The 27,171-nt window shown below is 44.2% G+C and overlaps 1 protein-coding gene and 1 long non-coding RNA gene across 5 annotated transcripts in view; one reads left to right on the top strand and one right to left on the bottom strand.

Moving 5' to 3' along the window:
* Nucleotides 1-27,171, top strand: part of fam13a (family with sequence similarity 13 member A) — a 73,797-nt gene that overhangs the window by 42,326 nt on the left and 4,300 nt on the right. For all 4 annotated transcript variants that reach the window (XM_034188048.1, XM_034188046.1, XM_034188045.1 and 1 more), the window contains 8 exons: nucleotides 5,429-5,471; nucleotides 19,080-19,257; nucleotides 24,297-24,513; nucleotides 24,592-24,733; nucleotides 24,954-25,035; nucleotides 25,130-25,335; nucleotides 25,439-25,522; nucleotides 26,481-26,576. In XM_034188048.1, coding sequence (XP_034043939.1) covers nucleotides 5,429-5,471; nucleotides 19,080-19,257; nucleotides 24,297-24,513; nucleotides 24,592-24,733; nucleotides 24,954-25,035; nucleotides 25,130-25,335; nucleotides 25,439-25,522; nucleotides 26,481-26,576 — 1,048 coding nt within the window. The remainder of the gene's footprint in view (nucleotides 1-5,428; nucleotides 5,472-19,079; nucleotides 19,258-24,296; nucleotides 24,514-24,591; nucleotides 24,734-24,953; nucleotides 25,036-25,129; nucleotides 25,336-25,438; nucleotides 25,523-26,480; nucleotides 26,577-27,171) is intronic.
* Nucleotides 261-15,107, bottom strand: LOC117526055. The gene is made up of 4 exons (XR_004565202.1): nucleotides 14,789-15,107; nucleotides 14,384-14,385; nucleotides 11,084-11,087; nucleotides 261-275 (listed from the first exon to the last, which is right to left on the bottom strand). It is a non-coding gene; the product is annotated as an uncharacterized LOC117526055 (long non-coding RNA).

The raw sequence follows: 27,171 nt of genomic DNA, 5'->3' as shown, positions 1-27,171 counted from the left end.
GAGGACACTAATTGTTGAAGCTTTGTAGATGGAATTCTTTCCCATTCTTGCTTGAGGTACAACTTCAGTTGTTCAACAGTCTGGGGTCTCCTTTGTCATATTTTGTGCTTCATAATGCGCCACACATTTTCAGTGGGCGACAGGTCTGGACTGCAGGCAGGCCAGTCTAGTACCCGTACTCTTTTACTACGAAGCCACACTGTTGTAACACGTGCAGAATGTGGCTTGGCATTGTCTTGCTGAAATAAGCAGGGACATCCCTGAAAAAGACATTGCTTGGATGGCAGCATGTGTTGCTCCAAAACCTGGATGTACGTCCATGCCATGGACACTAACACACCCCCGTACCATCACAGATGCTGGCTTTTAAACTTTGCGCTGGTAACAATCTGGATGGTCTTTTTCCTCTTTTGTCCAGAGGACACGACGTCCATGATTTCCAAAAACAATCTGAAATGTGGACTCATCAGACCACAGCACACTTTTCCACTTTGCGTCTGTCCATTTCAAATGAGCTTGGGCCCAGAGAAGGTGGCGGCGTTTCTGGATGTTGTTGATGTATGGCTTTCGCTTTACATGGTAGGGTTTTAACTTGCACTTGTAGATGTAGCGACAAACTGTGTTAACTGACAATGGTTTTCTGAAGTGTTCCTGAGCCCACGCAGTAAGATCCTTTACACAATGATGTTGGTTTTTAATGCAGTGCCGCCTGAGAGATCGGCATGCAGTGTTGGTTTTGGGCCTTGCCGCTTACGTGTACAAAGTTCTCAGATTTTCTGAATCTTCTGATTATATTATGGACTGTAGATGATGGAATCCCAAAATTCCTTGCAATTGAACGTTGAGAAACATTGTTCTTAAACTGTTGGACTATTCTTTCACAAAGTGGTGATCCTTGCCCCATCTTTGCCTGTGAATAGCTGAGCCTTTTGGTGATGCTCCTTTTATACCCAATCATGACACTCACGTGTTTCCAATTAGGTGTTCTTTGAACATTCACCAACTTTCCCAGTCTTTTGTTGCCCTGTCCCAATTTTTTTTTTAAATGTGTTGCAGGCATCCATTTCAAAATAAGCAAGTATTTGCATAAAAACAACAAAGTTTATCAGTTTGAACATTAAATATCTTGTCTTTGTGGTGTATTCAGTTGAATATAGGTTGAAGAGGATTTGCAAATCGTATTCTGTTTTTATTTACATTTTACACAAAATAAAAAAAAAAAAATATATATATATATATATATATATATATATATATATATATATATATATATATATATATATATATATATATATATATGAAAAATTAATGAAAGACGTGAAAAATTAATGAAAGACGTGCGGACGGGTCCACGCGTCGGGACGCAGCTGGCGCGGTGCGGCGGCACAGGAAAAACACCTCCGTGTTGATAACCATTTGTAAAAACCAGGCGGCTTTTGATGGCTTTCAGTTGAGTGAGTATCTGAGAAATTGTTTAACAGCTGGACATGTTCCAACTTGTCCTTAAGGCTTCCAACGGAGGTGTTTTTCCTGTGGCAGCGCGCGGCGCCGGCTGCGTCCCAATGCGCGGACCCGTCCGCGCTTTCTTTCATTACAAAATCTCCTTTAACAGTGGAATGTCCGAATAAACTGCTGATCCCGACCTCTTCTGAAAGTTCTCTGTTCTGTCACGACGTCCTGGGTCAACAGAGGCTTCAATTTGGAAGCTTTCAGCTCGAAACAGGCAGACAGCGGCGGCTCAGGGCGCGCGTCACGACGTCCCGCTCCATGGGCAGTCCTTAAAGCGACAGCAACAGTCCATAATCTCTCATCAGCCGTTAAAATTTTCACAGAAAACCAGCTGAATTTCTCGAATGGTGTCCTCTTCGATGTACCTCACAGTTTTTGAAAAAATTTTGATCAAGCAAAGCGTCAGTCTCTCAGGAAGTTCTCAGACAAAGAGATTCCGACGGGAGGGGTGGACCACTCCTCACTTAAAGCCAGCCCACAGGCGAATGACGTAACAGACAGGCGTGAAAAAACTCTCGCATGCCCACGAGGGTTCAAGCTTGTCTGATGTAATCGCACGTGATTCAAATCCATATTGTTTTTGAAAAAAATAAAAAAGGTCAGATACTTTTCTAACAGACCTCGTATATGTGTATATATATACTCAACAAAAATATAAACGCAAAACACTTTTGGTTTTGCTCCCATTTTGTATGAGATGAACTGAAAGATCTAAAACTTTTTCCACATACACAATATCACCATTTCCCTCAAATATTGTTCACAAACCAGTCTAAATCTGTGATAGTGAGCACTTCTCCTTTGCTGAGATAATCCATCCCACCTCACAGGTGTGCCATACCAAGATGCTGATTAGACACCATGATTAGTGCACAGGTGTGCCTTAGACTGTCCACAATAAAAGGCCACTCTGAAAGGTGCAGTTTTGTTTTATTGGGGGGGATACCAGTCAGTATCTGGTGTGACCACCATTTGCCTCATGCAGTGTGCAACACATCTCTTTCACATCATCTGTGAAGAGAACACCTCTCCAACGTGCCAAACGCCAGCAAATGTGAGCATTTGCCCACTCAAGTCGGTTACGACGACGAACTGGAGTCAGGTCGAGACCCCGATGAGGACGACGAGCATGCAGATGAGCTTCCCTGAGACGGTTTCTGACAGTTTGTGCAGAAATTCTTTGGTTATGCAAACCGATTGTTTCAGCAGCTGTCTGAGTGGCTGGTCTCAGACGATCTTGGAGCTGAACATGCTGGATGTGGAGGTCCTGGGCTGGTGTGGTTACACGTGGTCTGCGGTTGTGAGGCTGGTTGGATGTACTGCCAAATTCTCTGAAACACCTTTGGAGACGGCTTATGGTAGAGAAATGAACATTCAATACACGAGCAACAGCTCTGGTTGACATTCCTGCTGTCAGCATGCCAATTGCACGCTCCCTCAAATCTTGCGACATCTGTGGCATTGTGCTGTGTGATAAAACTGCACCTTTCAGAGTGGCCTTTTATTGTGGGCAGTCTAAGGCACACCTGTGCACTAATCATGGTGTCTAATCAGCATCTTGATATGGCACACCTGTGAGGTGGGATGGATTATCTCAGCAAAGGAGAAATGCTCACTATCACAGATTTAGACTGGTTTGTGAACAATATTTGAGGGAAATGGTGATATTGTGTATGTGGAAAAAGTTTTAGATCTTTGAGTTCATCTCATACAAAATGGGAGCAAAACCAAAAGTGTTGTGTTTATATTTTTGTTGAGTGTATATATGTATATGTGTGTGTGTGTATATATGTATATATATATATATATATATATATATATATATATATATATATATATATGTATGTATGTATGTACCGTATTTTCCGGACTATAAGTCGCACTTTTTTACATGTTTTGGCCGGGGGTGCGACCTATACTCCGGTGCGACTTATAAATGAAAAATATACCTGTAGGATCTCAATTAATTTACTGTAACAAAACAATTTTACGTGACAGAGTCGATCTATGTTTTAAAATGGCCACCGGAAAAGGAAATGCAATGCATCATGGGCACTGTAGTATGACGGCCATCCTATAGTTCACGCTGGTCGCGATAACCAATCAGAGAACAGAACTTTGGATGCGTATTCCTCACCTCACCCACAGCGTGTGAAGCTGACGAACTCGGTGCTTGCTGTTATTCCGGCATGGCGAACAGAACAGCTTCAACCCTTGGATATCAATGTGAGCAGAGTGTTTAAGTTGACGCTGAGAGCTGCGTGGGAGCATTGGGTGAGCGACGGCGGAGGATTAGCGTGTGCACTTGGAAGGAGCTGGCGTCGATGATTGTGAAAAGCGTTTGAAGCAGACGAACATGGTGTTTATTCCGGGACGGCTAACAAGACAGCTTCAACCCTTGGATATCAGTGTGAGCAGAGTTGACGCTGAGAGCTGCATGGGAGCACTGAGCGACGGCGGAGGATTAGCGTCTCCACTTGGAAGGAGCTGGATCGACACCGGAGGTCATGAGCTGCGCAGGTAGGCGCTGCATGGTTCGGCTCGCAATGTGGTCCGCAAAATACAAACATATCCGTAGGTAAAATGCAGCTCACGAGAGGGCACTCGAGGCTTGTGTGACTGTTCCTGCGACTTCTGACTACCATAGAAAAATAAAAATTTTAACGTTACTGATAACATAACAAGACAACGGAGAAGGCCCGAAAAAATGCCACCAAAAAGAAAATCATACTCTGCAGATTACAAGTTGCGACTGGTGAAATATGCATCCGAAAACGGTAGCCGTCACAATATTATCATCTGAGCCTGGACATGCCAGAACATGTCCTATGAGTCTTCATCATGGCGTTGCTTTACGCCATGCGGCACCACCGCGACGCACGGAATTCCTCTGCACGTCTGTCTCAATGTGCCGAAAAAGTGCTGATGTCCATGTCTTCCGCAATTCCTGTGCTAGTCAGACGATGTCCCGGATCAACACAGCGTCCAGTTTGGAAATGAACGGCACATTCCACTGTTACAGGAGTTTTTGTCATGGAAAGAGGAGCGGAGGAATTCCGCACATTGCGGCGGTGCCGCATGGCGTAAAGCAACGCCATGATGAAGACTCACAGGACATGTTCTGGCATGTCCAGGCTCATCCACAATTTCTCGGATAGTCACACGACTGAAAAGCCACCAAAAGCCACCTGAAAGCCGTCCTGTGAGACCAACACGGAGGTGGTTTTGTCCCACGCCATGAGCGGCACGGTGGCGCATTCCTCCGCTCCTCTTTCCATGAAAAAAACTCCTGTAACAGTGGAATGTGCCGAAAAAGTACTGATGTCCACGTCTTCTACCATTTTTGTGTAAGTCAGACGACGTCCCGGATCAACAAAGCCTTCACGTTGGAAATGATCTGGTTGATTCAGCCTGTCAATCGGCGCTTGGAGTGCGCCGCGCTCTCAGCAACTGTGGGCGGTCTTTAAACCGGCTGGAGCACTCCTTAATCTGTGTAATCCCCATGAAATCGTCCCTGAAAGCCATCTGAATTTTCCGAATGGTGTCCACCTGCAGGTTTTTCACAGTTTCTGGAAAAAATTGATGCAGCAAAGCTCCAAATCGTTCAGACATTTTATTCGCAATAAAAATCTGACAAGAGGGGTGGACCACTGCTCACACAAAGCCTGCTCACAGGCGAATGACGCAACCGACAGGCGTGAAAAAACTCACGAAGGTTCAAGCTTGGCTGATGCAATCACACGTGATTCAAATCCATATGGTTTTTGAAAAAAATAAAAAGGTCCAATACTTTTCTAACAGACCTCGTATGTATGTATGTGTATATATATGTGTGTGTGTGTGTGTGTATGTGTGTGTGTGTGTATATATGTATGTATGTCGTTGTAATTTTTATAACTTATTTCATTATTTCTTTTAGGACTGACAGTTCTCCAGTAGAGAACAAGTCTTCTCCTCAACAGGTAGGATCATATTACTAAATAAACCAAGTACCACAGTGTTAATCCCCACTGATCAGTGTTTTGTTGTGCTTTTGTTGTTTTGATGAACGAAAACCTCCTCTGTGGTTCCACAGAATTGTTTTTGGAATTTCCCATGAATCATCCGGTGGGGTTTTCTTTTTGTTTTTTATGTTTTTTAATCTGGACCTGTACAACCAAACAGTCGTTTGGCTCTGCAGTAACATGCTGGAAATGTTTTCTCAGCAGCCCAGATGGATTTCAGTAGCAGCTCAGCCACCAACACACCACGACACTGAGCAGCCATCTGGAGCCAGCGTGGGGCCGCTCTTTGTGGAGGCTGGTGCAGCAGCCCCTCAGCTGGTTATTCATTCCCGGGTTACGACATGTGCATCAGGGACATGCTCTGTACCGGGGTGGGGGAGGCTTTGTCTTCCTCTGAGCTGCTCTTTTTTAGGAACATGAACAGGTCCCACATGCACGGCTACTACAGCTGCTGTTTATTTTACAACTGATGAGCATGTTGATTTGCAGTGTCTGACTTCATGTTTTAGAAGCTGACATGTTGCCCGTACAGTCTGTGCTGGTAGCGTGATGTATGAAGGTAAAACCATTTCATTCATGAACAAGATGGTAAGCCATTGATTATTTCACCAGTGCTCCTCATACAATCCTCCACTTTGCTAAAAGTTTGATTTGATTACATTTTAAACTTCCAACACACTACAATTACACAGTTATATAAATGGAAAAAAAAATTCACAAATAGATCGTAGTTGTTGTTGTTTTGTTTTTTAAAGCAAAACCATCTTACATACAGTTTGTGATGATCATAACATACATTTGCTTTCCCAGAGATGTTTAAAATGAAATTGAATTAATATGATTTTTCTTCCACTGCAGATAAATAAATAACCAGACTTTCCGCACTCTCAACCCCTGGACCTCATAGGTCATGACCATATCATCCTCTGGTGCTGAAAAACCAAAGCAGTGCAGAAGTACCAAAACTGACAATTAATTGAATGGCCAAAACCGGGTCAAACCCCATAGAACTACATGTTAAAATGTCCAACTTTAGAGCAAAAATAAAGATGTTTACATCCTGGTACAAAAAGAAAAAAGGTTTTAGCCTCTATAGCTAGTTTGCCTGTTCATGTGAATTATACTTATTCCATTTGAGCTATTTGAAGCTTGAGGACCACAGTGGAAATAAGTACCTTCTTCTTTGGAAGCTTTATTGTGTTAATCTGTGGTCATACTGAAGAGTTTATATGTATTTAAAGTGGATATGACACTTAAAGACAACATAGTCTTATTACATGTAACAAAGGTTATATAATTCGGTCAACCTAAGCGTTTTGGGAAAATGGACGCGGTTCTCCCATTATATATAACATTTGAACGTCCCACCACTGAAAAATGTGCACGCCCCGTGACCAGCTTCCTGCTGAGCACCAAGCCTAAAATACGTCACTACATGTAGACTGTATCGGCTCGCGCACCTGGTGGCCGTTGTTTACACTTTTTTTAGCGGCAGAAACTTTGATTAAACACAGCTCTCAGGGACTTGTTTGTCAATATGCCTGACCAGTGTGTCGTAGCATATTGCACAAACACAAGGGCGAAAGGTTTTAGCCTTTTTAAGTCCAAGCAGATTGATCAAAAGCCGCGGTGTTGTGTGATGCATGAAATGTCCGGCTGCCACTCACTCCGCTCGCACACATGCATTTGCTCCTAACAGCAAATACTTTCCTCTACCGTCTCCATGTTCTCACTGCTCACAGGAACACAAAATGTCAACCCAAATAATATGTTCACAATAATCTTGAAATGGTCAAGGAACTTGCGTAGTAAACACGGCGGCAGCACGTAAACACGGCAGCGGCATGTAAACATGGTGGCGGCATGTAAACACGGCGGCATGTAAACACGGCGGCGGCACGTAAACACGGCGGTGGCATGTAAACACGATGGCGGCAACATGGCGGTGGCAACACGGCGACTCTACATTCTGTGACGTCACGGCATCACGTGACCGCTAATGGAATGCTACCAGCGCGCTTTCCAAGAAACACACTTTTGAGAAACTGTACAAACTTTATTTCTCAGTGATAATTAAAACCACTTTCAACTTACTATACTGTATGTATATTTTGATATTTATATCAGTTTTACCTATTTTTTAGGTGTCATATCCACTTTAATGTTACTGCCAAAATAAACATGAATTCTGTGCTCTGCTTTGCACCGTTTATGAGAGGGCCCACAGTGTTAAAATAGCACAGTAAGAGTTAAAAAAAGTTGTTTTTAACTCTTACTGTGCTATTTTAAGACTGAGATGTAAAAGGGTATATCTCACTCCAATCAACACTATCTTTTAAAAAACATTATATACCACATTATGAATCATTACTTCCAGCTCTTTAACTTGTGTGAGTCCTGATGTAGCTGATAAAAAATAAAATTAGCCATACAGCATCTGAAAAATGCACACAGATTCAGAGCTATTTTTAGCCGTAAAAGTGACATAACCTCAGGTGCTGCCTGAAGGTCAGTCCACCTGTGTTCAGCTATAGTCCACTTCATGACTTACACCAGTACACACAGCCTGGTTTGCTTTTTGTCTCCAAATGTGATATGGCTTTAATTTAGCTTTCAAGTCAAATGCTTGTATTTTGCGATCAACATGTGTCCATCTCCGCTTGTTTGTAACCTGTGGTGTATTCAGAAAAAACCCAGAATAACAGCATTGCACACGTTTCAATATGACTGAATAATTATGATGATTACATACTGTGAAAGCGGTGTCTCTGATTTCACTCCTGCTGTGTTTATACATAGAGCCATGTAGAATGATTGTTCCGTTGTTATCCACAGAAAGACAACATTCCTCCATCAGCCTTCTCTGGAGTTGCTGGGGTTCCCGGCAGCTTAGCTTATCTTAGCCATCAGTTTAGCTCAACTTAGTTTCGATCCATGTTTTGAAGCCCATTTTCACACTGTGCTGTCTGTCCCAGAGGCAAAAAAAAACTCTCACTTTCCTCCTCAAAATATTATCTTTGGAAAATCTGTCCACCTAATAATCAACACTGCTCATTTTAGTGCATCCTCGTAAAACACACATTTTAACCATTTTGACATATTCACCATCAAATCCACAAAAGACTGATTTCACACTGTAAAAAAATTCAGTTTTCCCGCATTGATTTCAATGGAAATTCCCCAGACTTAATTTCTCAGAGAATATGACACCAAAAATAAAATGATGTGCATGAATATTTTCATAATTCTTTATTTATTTAGAATAGTCAGCTTAGTTGACATTTTATTTACTAGTGCTATTCATTTTATTACTTCAGTTTTTGCTGCATACTTATGTTTTCAGTGATATTTGAGGATGTCAGACTGATGTATAAGAACGTCCTGATGTCACCTTTTTCTACACAGATTTTCCAAAGATTATATTTAGTTTTTACATCACTTTGTCACAAACACATGCATGGCCACATTATCTGGGGTGCAGTAGTAAAAAGTAAATAATACAAATTGCCACATCAAGAAAAATAGGTATTTAAAGAGGTTGAGTTGCACCCAGCTCCATTACAGGCTGAAAGTTTAATCTTTGTCCTTAAAACGTTAAAAATCATCTTTATCATCTGTCAACATCAGCTGCACGTTTTTTGTGACCTCCTTCTGTGAAGAGATTGCGAAGCTTGAATATTGATTGACCAAGTGCATTGGAGTTAAGGGAGCAGCTCATGTTGAGAAATAATGCAAGAACAATCTTTGTCCTGTGATGAAAGAAGCAGAATTTCAGATGAAAGTCTGCTTCTGTCTACAGTTGAAAATGCTTTTATTTTGTGATCTCATTCAGGCAGTGTGTGGATCTTTGCAGCAGCTTTCCTCAACTTTTCCTTAAGCAGGTCACAGCTTCACCTGCTGGTGCAGAGTTGAGCTCCAGTCGAGACCAAAAACACGACTTCCAAGGTGCACTAAACTCTGAGCCGGATCAAAAGTTGTTCTTTCAGTTTAGCGATGACCCGTATTTAGGTTTGGTGTTTCCCGTCTGAAGTGGAGCTCCACTTTCTCCACTGCACTGAAAACCAGTCACCATCCTGTTCTCATCACAGATGAGCACATATGTGTCAGTTGGCATTTGGGCCATTTTACTGATGGTTGATGCCCCAAATAACGCCATGATCGCCGGTTTAGGTATCAGCATTGATGCACACACACTTTGGTGCATGTAAATGGAGCTGAACGTATTTTAATTTGATGCAATAAAAGAAAAAAACTAAATCAGTAGAAGTGCTTTAACAGTATATGTATGCAGCAAAAGATAACCAACAGATAATACTGCAGATAATCGATGACTTCCATTTCAAACCTCTGTAGTTCTTACACCAGTTAAAAATATCAGAAAGAGAGAGAGAGAGAGATGATCCTTCTCTGAGGGTTTTTGAAACACCATGTTTCAAAATAATGGACAGCAACAACAGGTGCTCTAAGCTTTTGTGGTCTCTTTGGGGCCATAAAAGCTCTCAAATTTATTCATTCAGATTGAAAGCATGATTCATGAGCTACTGCAGATTCAATAGATAGAGAGAGAGAGAGAGTCAAGACAAGTCTGGGAGCAAGTGTTTGTAACGCATCCGCCACACCGCTGAACTGCCCCGGCCAAGTTTATCTTGATTGTTTTGGCAGAATTTGCTGATATTATCATTATTTAGAAGGGATCAATAATCTGAATGGCTCCTCTTGAGTTAAACATCCTTTGATGGGTATCAGTCCTATCATGATGCGTTTGTTCACATGAACCCACCTGAGCCGAGATTACATCACCAGAAGAGAAGTCTGGAGAGGGAGAGGTGGCTCTGTGTGTGTGTGTGTGTGTGTGTGTGTGTGTGTGTGTGTGTGTGTGTGTGTGTGTGTGTGTGTGTGTGTGTGTGTGTGGGATTGGGGGGGGGCTCACACTCAGTGTACAAACAAACACATGCTGGATTTAAAGGAGTATTTTGCTGAGCTGCTCACAGAGGAGGTTTTCATCTGATATAAACTTTCTCTTTTCTCCCTTTCTTTGTCTGGGGTGTGTTCTGACTCCTACACTGTTCAGTGTTTGCATGGAGTGGGTGTTGGGTAATGTTGTGGAATCCAGCATCTTTAGGTGCCTTTGTTTGCGTGTAAAAGGTCACTGACCTTAGCTTCATGGACAATGCTGTGATCTTGGTAGAATCAATAGATTCTGTCAGTCTGCGGCCTTGTTCAGACTGCAAGTAGAAGTCTGACTTTATGTACATATCTGATTTAAATCTAATTTCATGCTGAAAATCTGAGCAATCAAAGGTCGCATGACACCCGTTTTTTCCAAATCAATTTCATGCCTCATTTATAGGTAGTTTGAAAAGCGAGTCAAATCACATTTTTGCAAATCTGTACTGGTCTGATCTCTTAGATCGGATTCCGAATGAGTTTTGTTACATTTGTAACTTATCACGCCACGTATGTAAAGCCCCCCCGCGAGATTTACACGGTGAGACCTGTGATGACTCTCCTTCTGTCACCCTCTGATCTACCAAGTGACAGAGGAAAAACACACACACAAAAGCCCAAACTAATCTGTAAAATCAAGTCCAAAAAACAATGCTGAGATCTGGGCCTGTTTGGGGTTCTTGCAGTTAATTAGGATGAGGGAAGCCAAAAATGTGAGTGATTACAGTTCTTGTGGTTAGTAATCTTATTAAACAAATGTATAGGTTGTGATAAGAATTTTGATTAGAAGTAAAGAAAAAGTGAAAATTGTTGGGAAAGTGTAGTGACACGGACCCACAACAGGGGGCGTAAATGAACGGACAATGAAAGAGTCGAATATGAACACTTTACTGTTGTGAATGAGCACAACCACAATACAGAGGACTACAGAATTTTGCAAACAGTCAATCCACAAAGGCAGCTAGGGTCGGGCTGCACCAGAACTGGTGCAGTCGAGAACCGTCGTTTCAACTCCTTGAATGCGGCTTCGCACCGATCCAACCAGGTGAAGGAGACTTTTGGAGAGGTCAGGGCTGTCAGGGGGCTAGCTACCTGACTGTAGCCCTTAATGAACCTCCTGTAGAAATTTGCAAAGCCGAGGAACTGTTGCAGCTTCCTACGGCTTGTTGGTTGGGGCCAATCTCTCACCGCCGCAACCTTGGCCGGATCAGGGGCGACGGAGTTGGAGGAGATGATAAACCCCAGGAAGGACAAAGAAGTGCGGTGGAACTCGCACTTCTCGCCCTTCACAAACAGCCGGTTCTCCAACAACCGCTGCAGGACCTGACGTACATGCTGGACATGAGTCTCAGGGTCCGGAGAAAAGATGAGAATATCGTCCAGATATACGAAGACAAATCGGTGCAGGAAGTCCCGCAAGACGTCATTAACCAAAGCTTGGAACGTCGCGGGGCGTTAGTGAGGCCGAACGGCATGACCAGGTACTCAAAATGACCTAATGGGGTGTTAAATGCCGTCTTCCACTCGTCTCCCTTCCGGACCCGAACCAGGTGATACGCATTCCTAAGATCCAACTTTGTAAAGATTTTGGCTCCATGCAGGGGTGTGAACACGGAATCTAGCAAAGGCAACGGGTATCGATTGCGAACCGTGATCTCATTCAGCCCCCTGTGATCAATGCATGGACGGAGTCCGCCATCTTTCTTGCCCACAAAAAAGAAACCTGCATCCATCGGGGAGGTAGAATTCCGGATCAGCCCGGCAGCTAATGAGTCCCGGATGTAGGTCTCCATTGATTCGCGCTCAGGTCGTGAGAGGTTGTACAGCCTGCTGGACGGGAACGCCACGCCTGGAATTAAATCAATGGCACAATCGTACGGACGGTGCGGGGGAAGGGTGAGTGCCAGATCCTTGCTGAAGATGTCAGCAAGATCGTGGTATTCAACCGGCACCGCCGTCAGATTGGGAGGGACTTTGACCTCCTCTTTAGCCTGTAAACCGGGAGGAACCGAGGAACCTAAACACATCCGATGGCAGGTTTCGCTCCACTGAACCATCACCCCAGACGGCCAGTCAATCCGGGGATTGTGTTTCAACATCCACGGGAAGCCCAAAATCACTCTGGAGGTAGAAGGAGTCACAAAAAACTCGATCTCCTCCCGATGATTTCCAGACACCACCAGAGTTACAGGTTGTGTCTTGCGCCGTGATTAAAGGGAGAAGGGTGCCATCTAGTGCCCACACCTGCAATGGCGAAGGGAGCGCCACCAGAGGGAGCCCTACCTCCCTAGCCCATCTGCTGTCTAGCAGATTCCCTTCTGACCCTGTGTCCACCAGTGCTGGGGCTTGAAGGGTTAAATCCCCGCTCAGGATTGTAACTGGGAGTCGTGTGGAAATGTGTGTGTGTCCCACGTGAATGTCTTGGCCCACCCTAAGCCCAGTTTCTAGGGGCAGGCGTTGGTGTTTAAACCGCTTGGGGCAGTCTCTCTGCTGGTGCTCACTCAAGCCGCAGACAAAGCACTCCCCGCGGGCCAGCCTCCTCTGTCTGTAAAATGTGGCCCTGCTCGTGTCCATAGCTTCGTCAGCAGGGGGAGCTGTAGCCACACGGAGCGTTGAGGCTGTGGAGCGTGGGGAGGGCGGAACCTTTTCGGACCCAGAAGGGAGAGGGACGGCGCGTGCCCGGCCACGTCCTTCGTCTCGCTCCCGACGGCGTTCATCCAACCGATTGTCTAACCGTATAACGAGATCAATAAGCCCATCTAAATCCCGCGGTTCTTGCTTCGCTACCAGGTGCTCCTTCAGGACCGACGACAGTCCGTTTATGAAGGCGGCGCGGAGCGTAACGTTATTCCAGCCGGACCTCGCAGCCACGATGCGGAAGCTGACTGCATATTCGGCTCATTGACAGCAGCACTGTTGAAGCGGTCTCTCCTCTGTTAGGGTGATCAAAAACCGTTCTCAACTCCCTCACAAACCCAGTATAAGTGGTAAGGAGCCGTGAATTTTGCTCCCAAAGCGCCGTAGCCCAAGCGCGTGCCTCACCACGAAGCAAGTTGATTACATAAGCCACCTTACTGGCATCAGACGCGTACATTACGGGACGTTGTGCAAAGACGAGCGAGCACTGCATAAGAACGTCCGCGCACGTCTCCACACAATCTCCGTACGGCTCTGGGGGACTTATGTATGCTTCAGGGGATGGTGGGGGGGGGGGTCGTTGAACGACCAGTGGAACGTCTATATTCTGCACTGGGTCGGCAGGAGGAGGAGCTGCAGCAGCGCCCTGAGCGCGCGCTTCCACCTGTGCGGTGAGAGCCTCCATCCTGCGATTAAGGATGACGTTTTGCTCGGTCATCAGATCCAACCAAGCGGTAAAGGCGGTGAGGATTTGCTGCAACTCACCAATCACGCCTCCTGCAGACACCTGTGCACCCTGCTCTTCCATTGGCTGTTCAACAGATGGGTGACGCCCCTCGGGATCCATGACGCTGGCCGAGATATCCTGTTGGGAAAGTGTAGTGACACGGACCCACAACAGGGGGCGTAAATGAACGGACAATGAAAGAGTCGAATATGAACACTTTACTGTTGTGAATGAGCACAACCACAATACAGAGGACTACAGAATTTTGCAAACACTCAATCCACAAAGGTGACGTGTGGGCAGGCTCGAGGATAGAAGACGTCTGTCCTGAGAAGAACCGGAACCACACGATTTCTTCCACCACCGAACCTGGAGAATACTGGAGCCACCAAGTCCCGAGTCCCCAGGTGGCCACTGTCTCCGAGTGTCGGATCTGGTACTGCTGGCGAGGAGCAGAAACAATAAGATGTGGGTGTGTGTACACCCAGTAACAACAATGGTGGAGATTCCACACCCTCCTCAAACACGGTAACACAGTAACGTGCAGCGCCTGAATGACTACTTATCGAGTTTCATGTAAGGAGTGAAGAGCGTCAACTCCTCCACAATCCGCAAACCCCAGCTCCAGCTGCGAGTAATCACCAGGTAAGTCTGCAAAAGTCTCAAGAACAGATTACGTGCATTCTGCACAGTAATGGCTGAGAGTTTTACCTTAACAGGTCGCTGATATCTCGGCAACGAGGTGGAGATGACGTCCGGGTTTTATGGAGTAGTATGATGAAGTGAAGATGGGTGACAGCTGTCATGAGATAATGAGTGACAGCTGTCACCCCCGGCTGTGTCCGTGGCGGCAGCGCCCTCTCGTGCCTGAAGCCCGCACTTCAGGCAGGGACCCTCTGGTGGTGGGCCAGCAGTACCTCCTCTTCTGGCGGCCCACACAACAAAAATGTGCTAAAGAAAATACAACACACATTAAGCAGAACATCTAAATTGGGGGGATCGGGGTGAGAAAATAGTCATCAAAAACCTTCCAGAATGTATCCCTGGACTTCAAAAACCCAAACTTTTCTGTGGGCCTTAAAGGTCATGTCGCACCAAAATCATAACAATTTAGATTTAGGCTGTTAGTGACCGGTTTCAAAGCATACGGCATTTGCAGCAAAGACCTACCGAGACGTCCGAAAACAAAGTATTCCTGAGTACTCGGGTGTTTCCGACAGCTGACGTAGCAACTAGAAGCGTCCCAGCGTGTGCTTCAATGGAATGTAGCTGATAACGTTAAGAATGGAGGCACAGATTAATTTCAAAGTTTGCGTAAGTGTGATGTTGTGTTTTTAAGTGAAAACCGTTCATTGTGATGCAGTCACGGTAAAGACTGCAGCTCTGTGAAGGTTTCTGTGCACTGCACAGCCATGAGTCATAAACACAGTCTGTCACTAATCATCTCTGCTCCAGGTTCAGCTTTGTGCACGATTAATTATGAGTGTTGTTATCAATAAAATCTAAAAAAAAATACATCTGTTGCCAGGGGAAAACCGTCTTGGAGACATTCCTTTTTGCAGTGAGCTGAGAGGAACAATGAGCAGCAGCAGCAGCAGCACACACACACAAACACACACACACATTCCAGCTCCTCAAAGAACAAAAAACAAAAGCTTGCCACGAAACACAAAAGGGGTAAAATCCTGAACATGCCAGACTCACTGTGTTATATTGTTATCCAAATGTAAACTTCACATAAACAAAGAAGTGCACGCGCACCAGCTCCAGCGTTTCCTCTCTCACGATCGTGGCACGTTAAATAACATCCATTAATTCCTGGAAATAATGTATTTTGACTTTTTCCAATGTACAAATCCATCTCCTTGTCCAGGCAGGCTGTTAAAAACACTGTCAGATGTCCCCACGTCCATGTCCACAGCTTCAATAACCAGGATCCACACAAACCGCATGTCACCACACTTTAAGAGCCAAAATCCGACACTCTGAAAAATTTAATCTGGGTGAAGTGTGTCATCTCCTGTCAGTAAATCCAAGCCATCACTTTCGAACAGCAGCTCAGAAGCTTCGTTTTCGGGTGGAGCACATTCTTTTCCCTCTGTCTGTCAGTCAGTGAGAGGTTTCTGTTTTAACAAGTACGTCACACACTGATAAATGCCGAGAATTACAGAGTGAAACGTTTTCCGGAAATGCACCTGATAACACTCAGAGTGAGAGTAATAAAAAACATCAGTGATCACTATTAGCATGTGTGCGGACACACTTACAATCATGAGTACTTTTATGTTGTCTTACTAACTGAGACGTTAAAAAACGTGAGACATGTCCTTTAAGCGGCCCCCACACCCCCTGCCGACAAAAGTCCACTTTCACTACAAAAGAAATGTAGCCAATGTGTTAAATTTGGACTTTTGTGTGTGTATTTTTCTATTGGTTCACTTGGCTCAAACTGTCACCTTGTCATTTTATAATGTATGAACTTTAAATATAGATAAATACATGAAACCGCCCAGCTTTGATTGTAATCCATATCCCTATGAGTCAGAGTTCTGCAGTGTTGAGACACTGAACAGCAGTCATGTGACTGACATGTTGTGTGTGACTTTCAGTACAATAGCAACCGATGTGGATTAGACGGCAGATGAAAACTGCGGTACAGACACAGAATTCAGATCTGGTCACTTGCTATTTATAATGAGGACAAACAGTGGGATCAGATTTAAATCTGAACTGGCAATCTGAACACAGCCTATGCCTCTGCCTGGGCGGTATGCCAGTCCAACACAGGTTACTTCCACAGCCCAGACTGGCACCATTTATGGTTGGGTGGACTGTATTGTCAAATACTTACAAAATATATAAAAAAAAAAATCATTCTGGATCAGCATCCAGAACATCACCAAAATATAATCAGATTTTTTAAAATGTCAGTATTCTCATCACATGCCATAAAAATCATTTTATAATTTAGAATCCTGCTCGCAAACGGACAGACAGCGGTAAAATGTACCCGTGCTTGCAGAGGTGTTAAATTCACAACATTTTCACATAAATATTCATATCAATATGTCGTATTTTTCGCTAGTACCAGCTCCTGCATATGAATTCTTTTCTGTTGTTTAACTAATCTCACTCATGTTCAGCTGCTTGTCCGGGATTGTGTCGCGGGGGCAACATCTCCAGTAGGGAACCCCAAACATCCGTTACGTGCACACTGAGTCCAGAAGTAGCTCCATTTGAACATGTCATCCCCGTGTGTATTTGCAGAGGAACGTGTGACTGCTTGTTGGGGGGGTTGGTACAGAGCATCTTGGTGGTGGTGGGTTCAAAACAGTAGCAGTAAATCCGATTTACAGGAAAATTCCACTCGGTCACGCTCCACATGTTCTCATCCTTTAACGCTCACTTCACATCGAGTCACATCAAAGTCTCTTGGAACAGCTGAGCTGACGTGATAATTGTTTTTGCCCCCCCCCCCCCACACACACACCTACCTGTGACTAATTAAGTACTCAGTTGTTGCCCATAATCTCTGGTAAAGCTGCCAGTAACACTTTGGCATTGCTAACAAACCAACCAAACAACGTATCTAAACGTGGCGTTAGCGTGCACCCCTTCCTGTAAGCAGTGTGCGGCGTTTATGCGACCTAGTAGCAGTTGTGCCTTGATGTGTTTTTTCCTAAAAATAACTCCGTCCCACACCCTGACAGAGGAAACCGGCGCTAACCGATCCGTGGCCACGCTGTGAAGACGGGACCAGCTGAGTGTGCCATTTCCCCAGATTATTTACACTGTACGAGAACATGATGACCATTTCAAACATGCACGTCCAAGGGATATCTGCAGCCAGGCATGAGAAAGGGGGAAAGCAGAAAGGATGATGGGAAAAATGGGGTTGTGAAATATTAGTGCGATAAGTCAGAGGAGTCATTGAGGAGTAATGAGGTGATGAAAGTAGAGGAGCTACGCAGACCGTGTTTCTGCTCCACGCAGCAGGGAGGAGCACGCACGGAGAGAGAAACCAGTCAGCCTACGTGAAGCACAGGACATTCTGTCTGCCCTTCTTCCCCACAACACCCTCCTTTCTGCACAGCAGCACCTCCCCGTCCTTCTCCTCTTGCTGCTCAGAGGCAAACATGACCATTTTTCACTGGGGGGGTATAGAATACCTGCCAGGACAATCTGCAGTCACCGTCCGCTCAGAATAAAAAAAAAAAAACAAATGTATGAAATCCAAAAACAAAATAATTACAGGATATGAAATGCCACTTCAAAATTTGGCTTTTTACATTGAAATTATGACTTTCTAAGTCATAAATGACACAAATAAAATTTTTGACTGCCTAAAAGATTTACATGATGCAGTGTCGGAACTAGAAATAATTTTGACTTTATATCTAAAAAATATGAGATATTTTGGTCAATGTTTGGACTTTTTGTTACCCCATGTACTAATTTTGATTTATATTCCACAATTTAAACTTTCTGTTAGAATTTTTGGTTTCAGTCAAAGCTATGAAATCCATTTTTTTTGGGGGGGGGGGGGATTTTATTTATTTTTATTTTTTTTACACTTTTCATTTTTAATCTCTATAAAAGATGAGTATGATGAATTAGGAACTAATTTCATAATTTCATTTTAGTATACAAAAGTATTGAGCACCTCAGCCAAAATTTGGACTTGTGAACTGTGAATTTGATCAACATTAATCAGCTTGTAAAAATATTTTTTTAAAAATCTGATATTGGGCTTTCAAGACTCGCCTGGATTTTTTATTCAAAATGGTAAAATGCACGTTTGAGATAAAGTTTGATTTTCTGTCATAATTATAGTAATAATTAGAATAATATTTCAGTTTAAGTAAGAATTTTTACTTAGTCTTAACATTTTTGATTTACTACAGGGATTATGCTTTAACACCTTTCCTTTTTATTTCTTTAATCTGGAAGGTTTTTGTTTATGGGGCAGTAAAGGTCTTCCATCGCTGACTGCAGAGGAAACGGAGGAGAGAGGGGCGAACGATTGCAGGGGGTGAAAAAAAATGAGGCGGAGCTAATCTGATTTAGCTCCCAAACTCAACCACACACAGACGGGCGGATGCTTTGGCCTGCTGCCTCAGCCAATCACAGTGCAGGTTCAGCCCCCTCTGAGGACGGGGCCTGTCTGAGGGTGTGTGTGGCTGAATTTAAAGAGTGTGTTCACCCTCTGCCCACCACTGTTGAGCTTGTTTGTTCTTTCTCTCATGGTTGTACAGACGTTAAGGATGAAGATCCAGGAGTTGCCCATCACTTATGACACGGGGAGGGCCGGCAGCGGCGTTGGTGGGGGTGGAGAAGTTCAAGGATTGGACCCAGATTGCGAGAAGAAGACCTGTGAGGAACTGCATCGACTCGACCTGACGGCGAAGGAGGACAACAACAACAACAGGGGAGGTGAGTGTGGGGTTGCCCTCGGGTCGCTGTGCAGCACAGAAGCTTTGCGTGCATGTTATAACGTAACGAAACGTAACGTAATGGACTCTGCACCCTTGCAGCCTGCTCTGCACATGGCTGTCTGGTGAAGCAGCTGCACACCTTCTGCTGTCCCTCCTGCTGCTCCTCCTTGATGCAGCGCCTTCTGTCACTAATGCAGGATTTAACTGTAAAAGATCCTCTTAAGTTCTCTTGCCAGCTGTATCTGGAAGAGAAAGAAACCCTTCTGCAGACAAAAGGTCACAGCAGCACTCAGCCACATTACCCTTAGCTGCTGCACGTTTTAAGAGTATATTGCCTTAAACAAATAAAACTCATCAGAAGCTGCAGTCAGATTTAAAGCTGTGGGTGTTTTCCTGCTGTGTGTCAGTCTGAAATTGTTACCACTTTTTCCAGCTGCACGTGACCGCTGTTCCCAGGCGTTACAGGGGCGACTGAGTATGGATCAGCACTGGAACATTCATGCTTGGATTGCATTTGGAGATTTTATTGATCTTTTTCTCGCCATTTCCAACACTGGGCTGCACAGTGTATTTTTTGCATTGTTTTAATCAGGAAAATTTGCTGCAAACACAAATCGAGACTGAGGGGTGCGTTGTGAACATCTTGCGTCACTTATGCAGAAACCTGTTTTTCAGTTTGTCTCTAGCCCGAGCAGTCATCAGTGTTTGTTTATGCAGGACTGACAAAGAGGAAACCACGCATGTGCTTCCAGGCCGCGATTGTTATTTTAGAACATTGCCACAGAGCAGAGGTGGGCGGAGGTTTGGACCACATTGTTGAAACAAGTTTGTAATGAGCCGCATGCACCAGAATGACATAGAAGAGGCTAAATTACACAGTCAATTCAGGCACGCTGCAGCACGTGTCCGCCGTTTTCCATCCCACCACTGCATTTCCTGTTTAATGTGGCGCTGAGGACACTTTTGTTCTACGCAGTCAACTTCACATCTTCAACAACGTCATTTTTCAGCCATTAGCAGTTAAAGCAGTCGAGCCTGCTGCTCTGTGGAGCTCTCTAGTGGCCAAACCTTAGGCAGGTACAACAACGCAGGATGTTGTTGCTTTGCAATGAAACAAGTTTCAGATGATCAAACAAACCGTCCAAATTCACATACATGAAGAAGTGACATTAAATGAGAATTCTGGGATTTGCACCGATCTTCACAGACTAACTGGCTTTATACTGTGATACAGTATACTGTATACAGTTAGGACGCAAAGGTAAGCGGCTAACTGTACAAATGGTCACCTTAAAAGTGCATTTAGGTTTATTGAGGTAAACATGCACACGTTTACCCTCTGTAGGGATCTTCTCTGTGCTACCAGAAACTTCTCTTCAATGGCAGCAAGTAGCGGTTGACTTGATGCACCCAGTAACGTTATATAGCCACTTAGCCCTTGATGGTATTTGTATTTAAAGTCAATATTGCACCAATTTAGTTTTGGTCCAGAGTGAAACATGAACCCAAAACATCTAAAACTAGAGCCCAGGTTGTAAAATTCCACAGTTGCCCTTTCATGGTTTCATTATGCTCTATGTGGTCTTGTGGGGGATTTTTTTTGGGGGGGGGGGGGGGGGGGGGGGGGGGGCATTTTGTTCTGGCTGTTATATGAAGTTGTTTTTTTGTTGTTGTTTTTTTACTGCCATCTAAGGACATTTTCACTCATATATGTATGCAGAAACTACTGAAGTAATTTTTCATGAAACTTGGTTGAAAACTTGAACATAGACCAGGAAGGAAATGTAAAATTCTTGCATAGATCTAGGATTTTAAAAAAGAAAAAAAAAGACATTACGTAATATTAACGTCCATAGAGTATCAACAACAAAATAAAGCAGAAAGCGATGTACCAGTACTAACTAACTACTAAGTACCAGTACTTACTTATATTCCTATCATTTAGCTGCTTCATATGAACTTGGAGAGTTTATGTTCATGAAGGTGTGCGCTCCACCTAGCGCCCCGCTGTACTTATTTATTAATATGTCTTTTGTGTCTATGTGTGTTTCATAACCATCCATGTTGAACATTATGTCCTGCGCTGTGCGTAAGGCGTGGTGCTCGCTCTGGCATGTTGCTGCAGTTATGTACATTTATCCAGAAAGATAAACTTGTGAGATTAACATTACATTAGCTGGAGAAGAGCCAAAGCACGGTTCAAGTTTCCAGCAAACTGAGCCAAGATAAACAGCAAGTGGTCTGACTGTTTTTGTCCCAGTATGCTTTTTTGTGCAGTGACCTGATATTTTCGTCTCCGCTCTGCTCATGCCTGCGCTCTTTGCAGTGGAAAGTCATTAACAGATGTTTGACAGTGGCTCTGAAGCTCGCATTCCTCGTGAGCCTCATGTCATTTTGTTGCTACAATCAGGACAACGTGTACTTTTTTTGGGGTGTGTGTGCGTGTGTATTTTTAACAGCTGTCTCTTTTGCTTCTGTCCTCCCACCTTTTCTTGGTCCACAAGATTCCCTGTTCTTTACTTGCCTTTCTAAATGGTAAATGGACTGCATTTATATAGCGCTTTTCCATCTGCATCAGACGGTCAAAGCGCTTTACAATAATGTCTCACATTCACCCCGATGTCAGGGTGTTGCCACACAAGGTGCCTACTACACACTGGGAGTAACTAGGGAATTAAGGACCTTGCCTAAGGGCCCTTAGTGATTTTCTGGTTAGGCTGGGATTTGAACCAAGGATCCTCTGGTCTCAAACCCAACACTTAACCACAAGACCATCACCTGCCCTTTCTAATGTGCCTTACATTCAGGCGTTTGTGACGCCGCCATGGATTCTGACCCGCTTTGAATGTCAGAGAAAGAAAAGTCCCTTGGTGTGACCTTTTTCATCACATGGCAACACGCTCGAGCAATCTGGAACATCGCCGCCAAGTGTCCCACAAACAACGAGCCCTTAAACATCGCCGCCAAGTGTCCCACAAACAACGAGCCCTTAAAGAAAGGACGCTCCCCCCCCCACTGTTTCATTAGTTCACTGAATGCTCAGACAAGAGGCGGCTACTGATTTGGATCATTAATTTCAAATGTCACGAGGCGCTGCACACCAGCATTAAAGTGCTTCATGCGCTCCACAAGAGGCCTGCAAGCATCCGCATGGCGAGCTGCAACATGCCGAAAGCTGCACGTAGATGTAGAGGAGGATTCCAGGGTTGAAATATGATCATTGTTTCACAAAATAGAGATGGGCACGTGCATCTTTAGGCTGGGCGTGCACCTTTCCTGACGTGGCGATGGTTGTCGCTCCTCCCCCCGTGGAGCTGCTCAGCGGCGTGTTTCTGAGGTCAGAGGATGTTACTGCTGCAGAAACTTCGTCACCAGCTGAGCTTGTGAGTAAGCACTGAACGCTTTGTGCAGAACTAAAACTCATTCCCGTGCATCTCAGCGGGGGGGTCACGCCCTGACATTATCCCGCACGGAGCCGGCCGTTATTAATAGCTTGGAGGTTGTCAGGGGTTTCTTTGCTGGTATTTTCACCGGACGAGAGAGAAGAAGAGGAAGCTCTGTAAACATCTGGAGCTGTCGAGCCCCTTTTGGGCCACAAAACTTCTCAGCCTTCTCAAATTCATTCATTTATTTATTTATTTTTACCACAGCGGTTTTATCATGCCCAGTAACTTTCACAATACGAGATCACGTTCCCCCCGTGAGACACTTCAGTGCGTTTTAGTTGGGAAATGTTGCTAAACTTCAGGAATGAAGCGTATCAGATGCCTTTGTGCGACACGTCGACTTTGATTCTTTGTCGCGCTCACGTTGTTGCACTGAAATGAATAACAGCTGAGTCAAGGTTGTAACAGTCAGTTCCTTTTTGGCTGTTTTGGGGAAAAAAATTCTCTTGACAAATGTTAGATCTACTTCCTCTTTCATACTCAGTTTGCCATTGAATAAGAAATAAATAGTCCATTGTGTACAATTTGTGTTGTGTTTGCCTGATTGGCATTTGGTTAAAATTCAGCTTTTAAATAAACACTCATGTTCACTAACAAGAACATACATGTCAACTCATTTCTGTAAAATTAGTTATTTTCTTACACAGTAACATGGGTCTGGAAAGGTGATGTTGACCTCTTGGTCCGGCTCAGGTTTGGCTTATTTTTGGGGGGGAGAGGGGAGGAGACTGTATATTTTTGGAAAATTTACAGATGTTTCCATTTACATTAGAACAGATTTTTTTTTTTCATTGTCTGGACCATTAGTCAGGTTCATTGTGTAGTTATTCTGAAGGCCACGCCCACTGATGCAGCTGTATGACAAGGCTCATCAAGCAATCTAACTTTTAATTTCGTTATGAGCACCTTTACTTTGACTATTGTAAATTTTTTAGTAAATGTGTAAATCATTCCAGAAATGTAGGCTTACTAGTTAAAATCATAGCTCTGAGTCATTTACAAGTGAAGATAATGTAAACAATAGTCTTAGGGTCGCCATTTTGTAAAATCCAAAATGGCCGTCATATGAACAGGATGTACTTCTCCTATTTTTCACTGTTGCATTAGTTGGCCCTGAAAATGCAAAGCTGTTTAAACCAAAACCTCTAGGAAAATCAAAGATGGCAGCCATATAGGTATTTGGACAAATGGAAACTAATGTCCCCCCCCAGAAACTTTCCACACACAGATAAAAAAAAAACCCTTCCCAAAAAAAAAACAGTCCAATGATAGAAACAAAACATTGTACACCCAACAATCTGATCTTAATCGTTGACTGATCCTAATCAAACCTGAATCCCGTCTTTTCATGTGAAAGCCCGGTGTACCTGTCAAATTTCATCAAAATCACATCAGTCGTTCTTAAGATACAAACCTTACACAATGAGCCAGGCCACCACAAAAACTGAGTAACATCCACTGGTCCCAAAACCTTCTCTTCCAAAAAAACACTTCACACCATAGTAACGTCTCCAGACCAATCTGTCCTGTTTAACCATAAAAACGCCTGATGTGTTTTAAGATTAGACGTGTTTGTTTTTGTTCTCCTCAGATCCCATTGTTGCCACCCCATCACTGCTGAAGGAGAGCATGGATCGTGAGGAAGCGCGACTTTCCCCGAACCCTGGCGGACGTCTGATTCGCCAGCTGGTGGAGGAGGACAGCGACCCTATGCTGTCCCCTCGCTTTTATGCCTATGGTCAGTGCCAGCAGTTTCTGGATGACACTGAAGTGCCTCCTTCACCGCCAAATGCTCATTCGTTTGTCAGGTAACCCCCCCCCAAACCATGGCCATAGGAGGGGCACAGGGGACCAGCAAAACTGATGTTTTTCTCCTTTTTGTACAGTCGCAGGCGGAGTTTATCGCTCGGCTCCTGTGACGATGACAAAGAGGAGCTGACGACGGCCCAGATCACCAAGAGGATCCACATCCTCAAGAAGAAGATCCACAAGTTTGAGGAGCGATTTGAGGAGGAACGAAAATACAGAGTAAGTCGCAACTCCCTGTTCATCGGTCACACGAGGAGACAAGAGGTTCAAACCATAAACAAGAGTTGGACACAAAACGCTGACCAGGGACAGCATGATCCAGTCTGCAACCTCACCACAAGATGGGAAAAACAAGTTTTCCAGTGAAGTTCTAGTGGCTGGATAACACTGCAGTCTTAGTTTATAATAACATCCGTTTTCTTCCTTTTTTTAAATCCAGCCTTCCCACAGTGATAAGGCTGCAAACCCAGAAGTTCTGAGATGGGTCAATGAGTTGGCCAAGCTTCGCAGAGACCTCAAAGGTACCAACATAACTGAGAAACACGTCAGTCCTGCACTAAAAACACAAACATATTCATTTAAATACTGTATATAATAATGCGCCTTCCTCACTAGAACAAAAGTTGCTGAAATCTGAAGAAGATCTTCCACCGGTCACCCGCCAGCGCAGCAACACGCTGCCCAAGAGCTTCGGCTCACAGCTCGAGAAAAAGCCCCAGCAGGAGAAAGTTCCCAAACCTCCAGTGGAGAGCACACTGGACATGATTCTGAAGAAACTGCAGGAGAAGAGGGACGAGGTGAGCCGTCCCGAGGACATCAAGGTAAGGACAGCCGACGCGGTCCATAAATGGCTTCTGTTTTCATTCGAGGCATCCGGAATCCAAACATTAACGCAGCACCTCGCTGTGTGTTTCACGCCGGCAGGACATGACGCGGGAGCACATTGGAGCAGAGAAGCTCGCCCTGCAGAAGTCTCTCCTCTACTACGAGAGCATACATGGGCGACCGGTACGTCACACACACAACGTTCAGGGGCGGATCCAGCTTCAGGTCAAAAGGGGTGGAGACTTGGTTGGGTGTTGTAAAAAAAATTAAGAAATAAATTCCCCCAGAAAAAAAAGCAAACCTGATAGCTTTTCCTGCATCCTAAGTCAATCTGGGAAGTGAAATCCTGACTCTCTGGTCTCATTTTTAATACATAGTTTTAATTTTAAACACTGAAAAACTGCTAATTCTGCAGGCAGCATAATTTTCTGGAAAATGACAAGAAATTCCTGTTTTGACCTTTGACCGCAATGAAATTGCCACTCAGGGACCACTGAGGCTACGGAGCAGATTTTGTGTTTAAATGATCCAAGAAGCCCCAACTGTGATCTGATCCAACTGTACTTTTTGTCTTTAACATGACAGGAAATTCCTTTTTTGACCTTTGACCCCTGTGGAAATGATCCAGTAATAAGTCAGCAAAAGTGTTCCACGGTAGAGATGAACTTAACAGAATGTAAAGAGCAACTTCTTTTTTTTATATTGAAACTAAAAAGCCACGCAGTAGAATAAACTCCAGAAAGTCTGTGGAAAGTATTTTGTGAGGTAGTGGGTTGTGTACTGTACTGAAAAATGCCCACTCCCCACCCCATAGGTACAGAATGTGGGCGTCAGCATCACTTTAAGAGCCGCGGGCTTTGATGTCATGTAATTGATGGAATAACGGTGCAGTCTAATCCCTGGTTCTATTGTGGTGTGCTGTATGGGAGGAAGCGCGGCTGACCTCGAGGTCGCACATGTCCCACCTCTCGCTGTGAGTCTGAGAGTTAATGACCTTCACGCTCTAAAGAACACACCGCCTTCGTGTTGTGTGAGAGCGCTGTAGTGCTGTTAACGCGCTCTCCTCAGGGACGTCCACAAGCAGGTATTTAATCCCCCATTGACAAACATGTCTTTGTTTGCCTCCTTCTCGTCATTTCAGGTCACTAAGAACGAGAGGCTGATCATGAAGCCTTTGTACGACAGATACCGACTGATCAAACAGATCCTGTGCAGAGCCACCATCATCCCCGTTATTGTAAGTCACTCAGTCCTTCTCTCCACAGGGGGCGCTATCAGGCGATCATTATTTACCGTTATTTTTCATGATGATGATGATTATTGGCAGAACAATTTTTTAAATACATCACATTTAACAACAAATGACACAGTCGGGATACAAGCTGCTCTTAGGTGGCGCTGTTCCCCGTCATTATTTCCGAATATTAGAATGTTGTCTTTCTCTTTCTCATTTTCACCAGCTTCTGGTTTCTGGATGGACTGATTTCATAAGAAGACATTTATTTTTAATCATGCAAATAGAATAATAATAATAATAATAATAATAATAACAGCAATCAGAGATTTCTGACATCCACCAAGTGTTGACTAGGACTCAAAATAACAGATATGATTCACATTGTGACCCGGATTTTACCTGGATCTGGATTCCACAACATAATACACTGAATGTATTCTGATCCAGAATGGTCCAACTCATCGAGATGTTGCAACATGATATTTAATTCACAAGCTGAAACACAATAGTGTCTTCCTGATCTTGGTTTTACATCATGATGTCATATCCGTGAAATAGCTTTGACACAGTCCTTAAAAGTCTTAAAAGTCAAATC

Source organism: Thalassophryne amazonica, chromosome 15, assembly GCF_902500255.1.
Source record: "Thalassophryne amazonica chromosome 15, fThaAma1.1, whole genome shotgun sequence".
NCBI classification, from domain to species: Eukaryota; Metazoa; Chordata; class Actinopteri; order Batrachoidiformes; family Batrachoididae; genus Thalassophryne; species Thalassophryne amazonica.
The sequence above is the reverse complement of the archived record's forward strand: the minus strand, read 5'-3'. Positions and strand labels throughout refer to the sequence as shown.